Source organism: Syngnathus acus, chromosome 13 (assembly GCF_901709675.1).
Source record: "Syngnathus acus chromosome 13, fSynAcu1.2, whole genome shotgun sequence".
Classification (NCBI taxonomy): domain Eukaryota; kingdom Metazoa; phylum Chordata; class Actinopteri; order Syngnathiformes; family Syngnathidae; genus Syngnathus; species Syngnathus acus.
This window is the reverse complement of record NC_051098.1, coordinates 13026945-13038526: the sequence shown is the minus strand read 5'-3', so window position 1 is coordinate 13038526 and position 11582 is coordinate 13026945. Positions and strand designations below refer to the sequence as shown.

Sequence of the window (11582 nt, the reverse complement as noted above, 5' to 3'; positions counted from 1 at the left end):
GAATTCAATGGAAAGAAATTGCAGGTCATCCGAGATGCGGTGGGAGTTTTGATCGTGGGAGTTATCTACATAACAGTGCGAGTTCACAAGAGTTCTTCTAATAATACTGCAGAAGAGAAACTCGTTAAGACGGATGAGTAGTGGTTCAAACACGGACCCCTGTGGGACACCGTGATTGACATTTACACAGTTTGTATTGCTGATATTTACAAATTGTAAATGGAACAAATAATGACAAATTCCTGAATTCAATTCCTAAATTATCAACAGACATCCTCTTTAACACCCTTTGTACATTTTTTTTCATTTTTTTTTTATAGAATGTCAAAATTGACGGAGAACATAAATGCAACGTACCGCGCTCCATCAGCCGTTTTATAAAGTGTCGCCGTTGTTGTTTTGACACGGACACAAGCCAACGCAGCCACTTGGGCCATTTAATCAATCTTGGCAAACCCTCAGAGGCTTAATGAATGTCCCTGCCAAGTTTCATAAATGGGGATCAATTATAATTGATTTGCCAGTCTGATACATTTATTAAAGTGACATCCATTTATTCGCCCGCTCACCTGCCCGTGCCGCCGGGCCAACCAGCGCAGCATCTCATACGTTATTCCAGCTATCACGTTCACATATTTGTGCGATAATTGGATGAAGATTCAATAGCCCATTTCTCAAAATGTTTATATGGTTCTATGATTGGCCCCGCAAAGTGACATTTGGTGATATATGGTGGCAAGATCCGACAAAGGCGATTATGGTCAACATGCTGCAAAAAAAAAAGGTCTTCATCTTCAAGTTCCAAGTCATCTTTCAAAACCCTAAATGATAAGAAATTGACTTTTGTTCAACACGATTATACGATTTGTTTGCAAAAATAAATGTAATTTTTTCATGCAAACACAAAAGTACTGGAGATGAGAAAGTGTTCACATAAAAAGTGCCGACCACGCTTCAGTGATTTCTGTGTGTGTTTTTTTGTGTGTACACTGCAAATTGTCTTTTTTCGCGCTGAGATGAGCCAAGAGCGAGACAGATGGTTGGCTCTCCTAAATCCTCTCCGACCGGACGAGCGGAACCGCACCGTGACTTGTCAAGGGCGATAATCAAGATGTCATTCCAAACGCTTTTGAATCAAATTACCACAATTTAGCCTCGTATTGGTGATTCAACATTTTTTTTATTTTTTTTTTTTTATAACACTTACCCTTTCATGCCTTGTTGGCCAGTGCAGTGAAGCACTCAAGTCGGTCAGTCCTCGAGCAAAGTGAACTGGTCAAACAAAACATAAAGCATAAAGTTAAAACATAAAGTAAGCAAAAATGGAGCACATTAAAACAGTGAAACTTTGCAGGACTGACTTTCCAGTTACCGATTGACCGTGACCCCAAATGGCCAAGAATCTACACGAACAAATCAGATTTTGTTCCAGCCGGCGAGCACCAAAGCTATCAAATTTCAAGGGTATATAACCGAGGTCAAATAATGAAAGCTGCACCTGTTCTTTTCCAGCCTCAGAAATTGTCCAATGTCGGAAAACACGGTACACAACTCGTTGCTTCAATAAGAATCAACTCATTTTGCAGTTATTCTCAGCTGACGCGGTTTTATGACATTCATGTAGTGTATAAAACCGCTAAGCGTCTGTGGACTGAGTAGCGAGCCCTGTGGTACGCCATCAGTTTTCTACTGTATCAGCGAGTGCATATACCGTATTTTCCGCACTATAAGGCGCACCGGATTATAAGGCGCACCTTCAATGAATGACCCATTTAAAAACTTTGTCCATATATAAGTCCATATATTTGGACACGCCTGCCGTAGTGGCTCAATATTGGTCCATATATAAGGCGCACCGGATTATAAGGCGCACTGTCGGCTTTTGAGAAAATTTGAGGTTTTTAGGTGCGCCTTATAGCGCGGAAAATACGGTAACACTTTGGAAGAATATAGTGCTAAAATATGAGGACCTAGTATAGAGCCCTGTGGAGCCTCAACAACAGTAAATATTTGTATACAAAAAACTGCTTAAGCGATAAATATAAAACGATCAAAATTAAATCAAAACTGTGGTAAGTGAGCATGCCTTCTTGTTCCCTTGATGATTCATCGCTCAGCAGTCATAACCTTGAAACAGATTATGTCGACACTGCTGTAAATCAAGCACCCGCTTCTGTTTGTGTTTTTGGCACAAGGTTGAACGAATGCAGAAAGCAGCACACAGTAAAGGGATGCGGCATCTTTGCCTTCAGGTGCCTATATCTGAACATCATGAAACTGCTTTCTGGTTCCCTCCCTCTCTCTGGCACCATTTTCTAAGCGTCTGCTGCCGCGTCCGTTTGTGGGTCGTCGCGTGGCTCTCGGTGATGAATTTGAGCAGCACTGAGGTCAGCGCCTTAGCCTTTAGCTGACTCTGAAGCTTCACCAACAATATGTGAGGATCTGCGGGGGAGGGCCGAGTCCTGTGAGAGATGTAAGAGCAGCATTAATGAGCATCATTCTATTAATACCTTGTTGGTTAAACGGTAGCCACTATTTATGGCTCGTGAGAATTACAGGGATTAGATGCGCACAGAAAGGAATGATTCTTCAAAACATCATTTGAATTATATGTTGCTTTTATGTCAGGAAATTTGGAAAAAGAGTGAAAGAAAATGAGCCAAGGCCAACTACACCCCATGTCATGTTGCAACTTTATATTTGTATTGTTTCCTTCCAAGCTGTCACTATTTGTAATAGCAATTTGATTTTCTTATTTCAGGCTATTTCGTGTGTTCCATCATTGTCAACTCAGATGTGTCACTTGAAATGTACAGTACACGGGAAAAAGACATAGCATGCAGTGTAAATTCAGACTAATACAAAATGGCTCCTCTCATCCAGACGCGGCTTGATGTTGTTGTATTGCTGAAAGCATACAGAAGAGCCATGTTTTATTCAAGCGCGAATGTGCGTGTGTACACGAACGCCTCATCCGGAAGATCTGGCTCAAAAGGCTCAGTGTGATAGCTCCCCCTGTCGGCGGCTTCACGTCACTGCACAGAGAAGAAGAAAGTGACCATCCGAACGTGAGGCCGTCATATTCTTTTTCGTCACGATACCTTTCTCATTTTTCAAATGCGCAAAGCTCGTAGCCGCGTGACATCAAGTGTTAAATAAGCTTCCCGGCCGCGACTCGGTTTTGAGGCGAAAAGCAGGTGAAAGCGTCTCCTTGGATTTCCCCCGTGAGCTCATTTCCCTTTCAAATGGAGGACATTCAAAGACCTGCTTGAACGCACACGCACACTCGCTAAACCCGAGAGCAGTTTCTCGAATACATCCTGCCATGACAACACTTGACTGGGGGCGGATGGAGAGGGGGCAACCATTTTGTAACACTGACTAAATGAAGCTCATCCCTTTGACTGCAACACAGTTCCCTTGGCACCTAGCTGCCACAAGGCGGCGCCAAAAACAATAGTTTTAGATTAACTCGTTTAGTGCACTTCACTCAAAATGACGTCAACGGGAACCCCGCCCCTTTCCCCATATCTTGTCACGGGAGTATTCTTGGGGGGGGAAAAGAGCTTGTTTCTTGCTAGTTGAAATTTGCTGCCTTTTTTTTTTTAAATTTCATTGGGGACAGGTGAATCCGAGGATTACATACTGTCTGCTTTTTAGTGATATTTGGTGGTTTCCCATACGGATTTCCCTCGTAAAATGTGTGCCTTGGCTTTGTTAAGAACGTCGTGAAACACCGTTTGAGCACATGTGCTACTCCTTAAATTGAACAGTAATCTGTTGTGGCGGCCTTGGCGGAGGTAACGATCCCCAGACTTCAAAGTGAACCGATGCCAAAATGGACTAAGCTGCTTATGAAGTGACACATTTTTAAAACGTCTGCTCCCTCCTGGAAAAAAACATGCAGTGTGAATTCCATCTGGCGTGTCAGCCAGTCCTTGGAAGCTCAGCGGGATTCTCGTCCTCGGGCCTCCGAACTGGAACACGGCTGACAAATAAAAGTGTGATGACACAGCTGCATGCACTGCCCGACATGCTCTCGTATGAATCATCTGCAGACTTTCTTATTTGACTCCCTTTCAAATGGAGCATTGGCTATTTATAGGCAATTGCGGACATGACTGGACAAATGCACGCTTTTGAAGGAGAGACAATACTCAAGAGGTCAACTGATGGCGCCTGACTAAACTCTTCTTAAAACGCCAACCAAGGTTTGAAACCCTAATTTGTTAATCTGGTAGTACTTGGAGAACTTTTTTTTTCCAGTCCTACTTGGTGTTAATTTTCAAGGTGTTTATGAACCGTCTGAAAACACAGTCCGTAAAAGCAACATGCTTCAAAAATTGTACTGTGCAGTGCACACTGGAACACGAGCAGAGCCCCATACGGCTGAAATACGAAAAGAAATATTGCCCTCTAGTGGTAGACGATGAAACTACGAGTGTTTTATTTAATTTTACTTTTATAAAAAAATATAAATCCTCCAGGTTTGAGGTTTATTGTCCTAATTAACTCAAATAAAATAAACTCAAATAAAACTGAAAATAAATATTAAAAATAATATTGAATGAAATTTAAAAATAACAGCTTTAAGAGTTAATCTGACATTTAATTTAATTACATTTTGGGAAGAAAAAAACAAGTTTTAATAAAACTCTCTTTGATTTAACAAGTAAAATGTCTTTAGTCAAACATTTAAAAGCCTAATTAAAAAAAACAAAAAAAACATAAGACTTTGCAGCGTCATTGCAGCTAACCACACACAGATGTGCTCAAAGTCCACCTCCTCTCTACCGCCCCCTCACCCGATTGGCCAATCCACTTTTTGTTCACCAGGCCCAAATCATCACTTTCTACTCCTGCTGCAAACGTAACTGTTCTTTTCTTTGTTTATTTCTCTCCACCTTCACGATGGCATCGGAGCACGACCGAGCGGTGCTGCAGGCCATCTTCAGCCCCAACACCCCATTTGAGGACGTCCCCGGCCTGGACCAGGAGCAGGACCTAACAGATGACGGTGAGCCTTGATGGACCAACATATTCCTTCCTTCCTTTATTGTTTATTATTCTATATTTAATTTTCTTGTCATGTTTTTATAAACCTGCCAAAATCTTTCGGGTCCTGTGTCAGAATGCCCACTTTGGAAGCAATTTATCTTCCCCTCCTGCCAGACGGCCCCTTTGACGCAGACTCACTGAGGCAAGTAAAGGACTTGGAGAGTCGCGGGGTGTCTGCGGCCGAGGCGGGGGATTTGCAAGGAGCCCTTGAGCTGTTCGGACGGGCCATGCAAGTTCTGCCCCGCCGGGCGTCACCCTACAACAACCGGGCGCAGACCCTGCGACTGCAGGGCAACACGGCAGGTACAAATAATAATACAATATTTGTCATTTTCACACAGGATACAAAATATACTCGGTACTCAGTATCAATGCAAAATATGTCTTTTTCAATATGATCTTGCGTGTCCTCAGGTGCTCTGGCGGACTTGGACCGAGCTGTTTCGCTGAGCGGGGGCCGCGGGCGGACGGCCTGCCAGGCGCTGGTGCAGCGGGGCCTCCTGCACAGACTGGCGGGACAGGACGACAAAGCGCTCCAGGACTTCCGGGAGGCGGCGGAGCTCGGCAGCGAGTTTGCCCGCCAGCAGGCGGTGCTGCTGAATCCGTACGCGGCGCTTTGCAACAAGATGCTACGCCAGGTCATCGGCAAGCTACGCAACCCCGACGGGTGCGAGCCGTCACTTTAGACGCAATCAAGAAATGAAACTTTTGATATCAAATACCGTTTTTTTCCGTGTATAATACGCCCCCATGTATAATACGCACCCTAACAATGGCATGTTGATGCTGGAAAAAAGCCTGTACCCATGTATAATACGCACCCAATTTTTTTTTTTTTTTTTTTTTTTTTTTTTAAATTTTTTTTTTTTTTTTTTTTTTTTTTAAAGTCCCAATGATCGTCACACACGCAGGGAGGCAATGGGTCCCATTTTTATAGTCTTTGGTATGGTCTTAACTAGGCTGGATGTATTTTTTTTGTTGGCGTTGATTTCTCCGACTGCCCGTAAAGGCACCACCGCGATCAGATGAAAAGAGAGGAAAGTGACGTGCGGACATGTGAAAAAGGCGGCTCTGTATGGGAGAGACGTTGAAGAGGAATAAAAACACCCTTGGAAACCAAAACTTGCCCCTCGTCGTGACTCGGAGCCGCAACAAATGTTTCGGATTTGTGTAGGGTACATTGTGACAGCAAACGAGCAGGTGATCGAGCAAGCGTCTGATACGAGAGCATTGCGTTCGTATGGAGCGTGTTTGAAGTGAACAGCAGAGACGAAAGGAACAAGGCAAAGTGTTGTGAAATAAAATATTACCTGTAATACGCATTTTGTTATTTGCTGATTGTATTAAACTATCACATTCATTGTCAGTCAAGAAGAGAAGAGGACTATTATCCCTTCTTTGACGAAATGACCAGAGCACAGTACAAACACACTATTGTTCTTTCGGTATTTATTCAACCCACATTCTTTCACAACATGACAAGAAGAGAACAATACATAAATCAATACTCGTACCAGTACCATGATTTTCTTAAAAAAAAAAAAAAAAAAAAAAAATTAAATTAAAAAAAAAAAATTTAAAAAAAATTGTACCCATGTATAATGCGCACCCCAGATTTTAGGACAATAAATTAGTTAAATTTTGCGTATTATACACGGAAAAAAACGGTATGTACTTTTTAATTGTTTGGATACAAATGTGTTAGTCCCAAGTGTGAAATCGAACAACCAAGTAGACGTTACGTGAGCTGCCGATTCCCAAGAATGTGTTCTTCATTTTGTCAAATTGTGACATCACTATCCAGCTGACTTGTATTATACAGCCCAGGACTGGGAAACTAGGCTGGGCAAAGATCCAGAGCTACTTTCAAGCAACAGCCGCTCTGTCTGATAGGCCAAAAGGTAAGCTGAGCTGCACTGAGATTTGTGTTGTTGCTTTGTGAAATCTCACCGCACTGACACTTGGTCTGTATTTGAATTGCCAGGATTTTCCTCTCATTCTTGAACCTTATTTGAACAAAAATGAAATTGAAATTATGACCACGTCTCTGTCATTTCAATGTAGTGGAACCAAGGAGATTTGTTCAAATTGCACTTTCGTTTTTCACCGTTAGATGGCAGTGTAATCAACAATTACAGGCATGCGTGTGTAGCAGTGACTAACCGGACATTTCATTAGGTACACTTGCTCAATCAATCTTTTAACACTATCCTTTAATTAAAATGTAACATACATGCACTGGTGAAAGGACATCTCGCAAAGACTAAATAATGTGGTTTAAGAAAAAGCAGGTAAATGAAAGTGGAGCGAAGAATTACTTCACTAATGATCTTCCTCCGTGCAGACTTCCAGCAGGCCACTTAAAGCCACGGGCTCCGTGCGCCGCTCCGTCTGGTAGTAGGGGCACGTTCGGAGGTGCACCGCCACGGAGGGCGTGTCGCTCAAGTGCCATCGCTCCACGGGGCAAAACAGCGAGCTGAATTCCCAAACCTGCCGAGCACATCACATGACAGGGATGAAGGATTTGATGGCTTGTAAGCGGAGGTGCACTCGAGTTTTACTATATTCAGTACAGGTATCAGGTATTTTTTTTCCCCTCAACAACGCGCAACAATTTACGACCTTGATTCGGGTGCACATGCTCAGCTGTCGGTCACGTCGCGTTATCATCGTTCCAAGAGCATCGCATCAGCGAATGCACGCGCTGCTCGTCCCGTGATCCCCGTCTATACATAAACACAATATGCCTTTGCACCTCATAAAGTGAACCCGGTCCAACTTTTTATTAAAGTCACAGCAGAACAACTTCAAAGTGTGCCACAACTTTTTCATACAGTCCCACGAGAGAAATTGTCCCAATATTTTTGTCTATCAGGTGTATGTCACGTGAGTTGGCGCATATCTTAAACATGACCTAGTGAGGTCTATAATTGTGAAGTGATGAAATGTTGCCAGCATAGTTTGTATTGTTACTGAGGCGTACCGGGCCTTGCCGAGGGTCTGGCTGGCTGCTGTTTACAATGCGGCAGCTGTTAAATATGGCTGACATTTTCCACTGCCAACTAACGAGGCAAGCGTTAGCAGGGGGGGGAAGCCATAGGGACATTTAGGCAAAGACACATTTTGTCCCAAATTAAATCCAAAGACGGACATTTTGATGCAGGGGAGTCATTAATTCTCATCCTGAGGTCCAATCGTGAGTTTGGTTTCTTTCCAACATGCAAAAATGTTCAGTTAATTAAAGAACTGCATTTTTTTTTCACAATAAACTCACTCCAAATTTTGATATGATTTTTGTCCTGCATATCATACCAAATATTGGCCCTACTCCCGTTGCAGTGTTAAAATGCAATGGATGTCTGCCCTCTAGTGGTGAGACCGCCCTCTGATTGGCTGAGGACCAGCCCAAAGTCAGCCGTGGTTGCCCGGCGACCCAAACGAGGACAAGAACTCCAGAAAAACGATGGATGGATACTTACTTTCTTTCGGCTCTTCCAGGAACTCCTCCCGTGGGAATACGTCTTCTTCTCCCACTTGAGGGAGACCATCCCTCGGCTCTGCAATAAAGTGCCGCACACCTCTCTCATCGGACGCGACACCTGTGACAACTGCGACAAGGCGAACGAGTCCAAGTATCCGGCGACGTGCCGGAGGATCTCCACAGGCAAGTGGCTCAAACGATCCGGGGGATTTGACGCTTTGGTACCCTCGAGCAGCTCCCGCGGGACGTCTGGCCGGATGACCATCTTATCCACGCCGCGGTGGTATTTGACCTCAGCCGGTTGGCCGTCCGGGCGAAACCTCGTTTGGGCAAAAGTGCAGCCGAGGTAAGCCAGGGGGCAACGTTGCAGGAACCAGCCGCCGAGGCCGGCCTGGATTTCGGAGTGCACGTTGCGGAAGTGCGAGGGGTACTCGTCGCGGCGGAAGAAGAGGCCGCACGTGTAGCTGAAGACCGAGCTGGTCCTGTTGTGTCTTCTAGTCACAGACTCGGTTTGCGTACGGACGTGGAGACACGCTGCTTTACCGGCGACCGCGTCTGCGAGCGACGCCTCGGCCTGGAACGGCGCGCCGTCCAAGTTGTACGTTTGCGTCCCGACGTTGACGTAGAGACCGTCCAAACCGGTGCTCTCCGAGATCTGATGCCCTTTGAATTCTTTCTCCAGACAGCACAGCAACGTGACGCTTACCTCTTCGCACTTTGGGAGCTCCTCGAACGAGACGTCCAGATCGGCCGTGTCGGCGCTCCGGTGCGCCACTTCTGTTTTGCGGTTGGGGTCCTTCAGGTGCCAGCGCTTGGCTCGGTAGCTGCTAGGGACGTTGAAGGAGCGGACGGACTTGACTTCGATGGGTTCCAGGCTCCCGTAAACAAAGTCCTTCTCCCTAGGGGTGCAGGCGGCCAGCTGTCCGAAGTTGATGAGCATGGCTCCGTTGTGCACCAGGTACATGTTGTACTCGCCGATGTTGGCCTCCTTGCCTAACTTCTCCAAGACGCCGTCTTGCCAAGGTGCCAGGCCGGATATTCTGTTCTCGCATGAGGAACTTTCTCTCACTGCCTCCATTTTCTTCCCGCTCTCCTCCGTTTTAGCTGCATTTTTGCTGGTCTGCTCACCGTTCATCTCCTTCTTGAGTATTCTCTCCCAGGAGCTGTACTTCTGAAGACTTTCCCTGTCCAGCTCATCACTCGCTTCCTCTTCCATCATCTTTGCGCAGACATTCTGTGTATCTCCAGCAGAAGCCGAACATAAATCCTCCCTCGTGACCCCAACGTCGATATCTTCGGGATCCGTCAACTCCGGGAAAACGCTCTTCATCTTGATGGACTTGAACAGCAGCTCTTGATCCCTCAGCGCCAAGGCGACATCGAGCTGCCGTTGGCTTTCTCGGGACACGTTCCTGTAGAACGTCAAGTCATTGTCCGGAACGGGCCAGCGGTTCCACTGCTGAGAGCAGCCGACCACGCTGGCGGGACACGCCTCCAGGTGGCGGGCCCGCCGATGCCGCGGCATGCTCAACGGGCAGCCGTAGCCGGCGTTGAGGCAAGGAACCGTCTCGTTGGGGCACAGAAGGCGGTGCTCGTCCTCTTTGCAGGCGTGAAGGGAGGCGCCGCAGTCGTTGGGGCAGCGGACCACCGCGCAGCCCAGGGAGAGCCACGACGGCGCCGGGCAGCGGATGGCGTAGCAGTGCTCGCAGTGCTCGTGGCGGACCGCTGGCATCCTCCTGAACATCAACATTGGCTCACATTCAGTGGCGGTAATCAACAGCACAAATATTTCAAATAAGTCTACTTCAGACATTTTGTTCTTGACGTGAGGATTTCGTTTCCTCACGACTTCTTACAATTGGAAAGCGATGCGTCTATTCCTTACTTTTGTCCAAATCGGCTTGCTATGTTTTTCAACCTCCGAGGCTAATGTGCCAAATGGAGCCACACTTGATTTGTTTCAGTTGTTAGTTCATCCGACACGTCTCCACGTTAGCTCAGCTACGCTATCCCGTTCTTTTGAGCCAATGCTAAAAAGCGCATCTTCAAAATGAATCAAAAGAACATGTCAAATCTTTTCCGCCATCAAAAACATTAACAGCCAGTGCAGCGAATGCAATAAATATTTCTCACCTTGTGTTCTTGAGTTGATGTCACCTCGCGTCGACTGACCTCTTGCACTGTGTGCGCTTTTATAAATAGATGAGAGTGGACCGCGATGGCGATAGGAGGGTCTGGACGGGGCGCCATTGTCACAACTTTGCAGAAGGGCTAAGGTCAAGTTACAGCCGCCAGTGGCTCTCATTTGTGTGCGATAAGCCCACCAGTCACTAAACACTACTGCGACACGCTCGTGCTGGAAACTGTCACCGCTGTGGAATTTTGGTGATGTCACTCTAAAAATAAAACAATAATATGTATTTGCATATCAAATCATTCAAAACAGTTCCTTGGCTGTTTTCTTACAGCAATAAAGGGTCTTTTGTTTTGACAAGATGAGAAGGATTTTTTTTTTTCCATAGGAACAGTTTTCATTTAAAACAAAAAACAAAAACACATTTGGTAGTAAAGCAGTTTTGTTGAGTTTTCAGCAGCCACAAGGGATTTTCACGTTTTTTTCCACTAGGTGACAGTCTCACCCTGTTAAAAGAAAGTACAAAACAATACAGCAATCATTTTTCGACCAGATCTTTTTATTTCAAAATTAATCACTATATCATTTGTATGCCCCCTAACAGATAAGTTTCAGAAGTATGTGTATGATTTCTTTTTAGATTTGGTATATTTTATGTTTGTATATTCCATGTTTTGAACATAACACTTTTTTATATAGCTGATAGAAAACCAATACTGCATATTGTACTTTATAAAAGCAAGAGAAACCACATCATTGAATAAAATGCAACACATTAAACAGTTGCGCATCACCATTGATAGCAGCATTGAATTGTGCGGCTTCTTCTGTTGGCCACCAGGAGGCAGTATAATACAGGCATGCAGACAAACGAAGAAGAATAGCACCGCTGTCGACTCAACTCAGGTG

At 45.2% G+C, this 11582-nt stretch overlaps 2 protein-coding genes across 2 annotated transcripts; one reads left to right on the top strand and one right to left on the bottom strand.

Annotated features, from left to right (window-relative positions):
• The first annotated feature begins 4821 nt into the window (after positions 1-4821).
• On the top strand, positions 4822-6819 carry ttc36 (tetratricopeptide repeat domain 36). Its single transcript, XM_037268135.1, has 4 exons — positions 4822-5017; positions 5173-5361; positions 5473-5777; positions 6727-6819. Exons 1-3 carry the CDS (start codon positions 4912-4914, stop codon positions 5742-5744), a joined length of 567 nt encoding a protein of 188 aa, XP_037124030.1. The 5' UTR covers positions 4822-4911; the 3' UTR covers positions 5745-5777; positions 6727-6819.
• A 96-nt stretch (positions 6820-6915) lies between these two features.
• On the bottom strand, positions 6916-10762 carry LOC119132680 (F-box only protein 40). Its single transcript, XM_037268134.1, has 3 exons — positions 10673-10762; positions 8538-10275; positions 6916-7548 (listed from the first exon to the last, which is right to left on the bottom strand). Exons 2-3 carry the CDS (start codon positions 10269-10271, stop codon positions 7381-7383), a joined length of 1902 nt encoding a protein of 633 aa, XP_037124029.1. The 5' UTR covers positions 10272-10275; positions 10673-10762; the 3' UTR covers positions 6916-7380.
• Between the last annotated feature and the right edge of the window lie 820 nt (positions 10763-11582).

What these genes read in the sequence shown, in the direction of transcription:
- ttc36 (XM_037268135.1), top strand. Translation starts at nt 4,912, where the DNA reads ATGGCATCGGAGCACGACCGAGCGGTGCTGCAGGCCATCTTCAGCCCC. An exon ending in GCAGGACCTAACAGATGACG is followed by an intron (nt 5,018 to 5,172) that starts GTGAGCCTTGAT and finishes CCCTCCTGCCAG; the next exon opens with ACGGCCCCTTTGACGCAGAC. An exon ending in ACTGCAGGGCAACACGGCAG is followed by an intron (nt 5,362 to 5,472) that starts GTACAAATAATA and finishes GCGTGTCCTCAG; the next exon opens with GTGCTCTGGCGGACTTGGAC.
- LOC119132680 (XM_037268134.1), bottom strand. Translation starts at nt 10,271, where the DNA reads ATGCCAGCGGTCCGCCACGAGCACTGCGAGCACTGCTACGCCATCCGC. An exon ending in CCTGGAAGAGCCGAAAGAAA is followed by an intron (nt 7,549 to 8,537) that starts GTAAGTATCCAT and finishes TGTGCTCGGCAG; the next exon opens with GTTTGGGAATTCAGCTCGCT.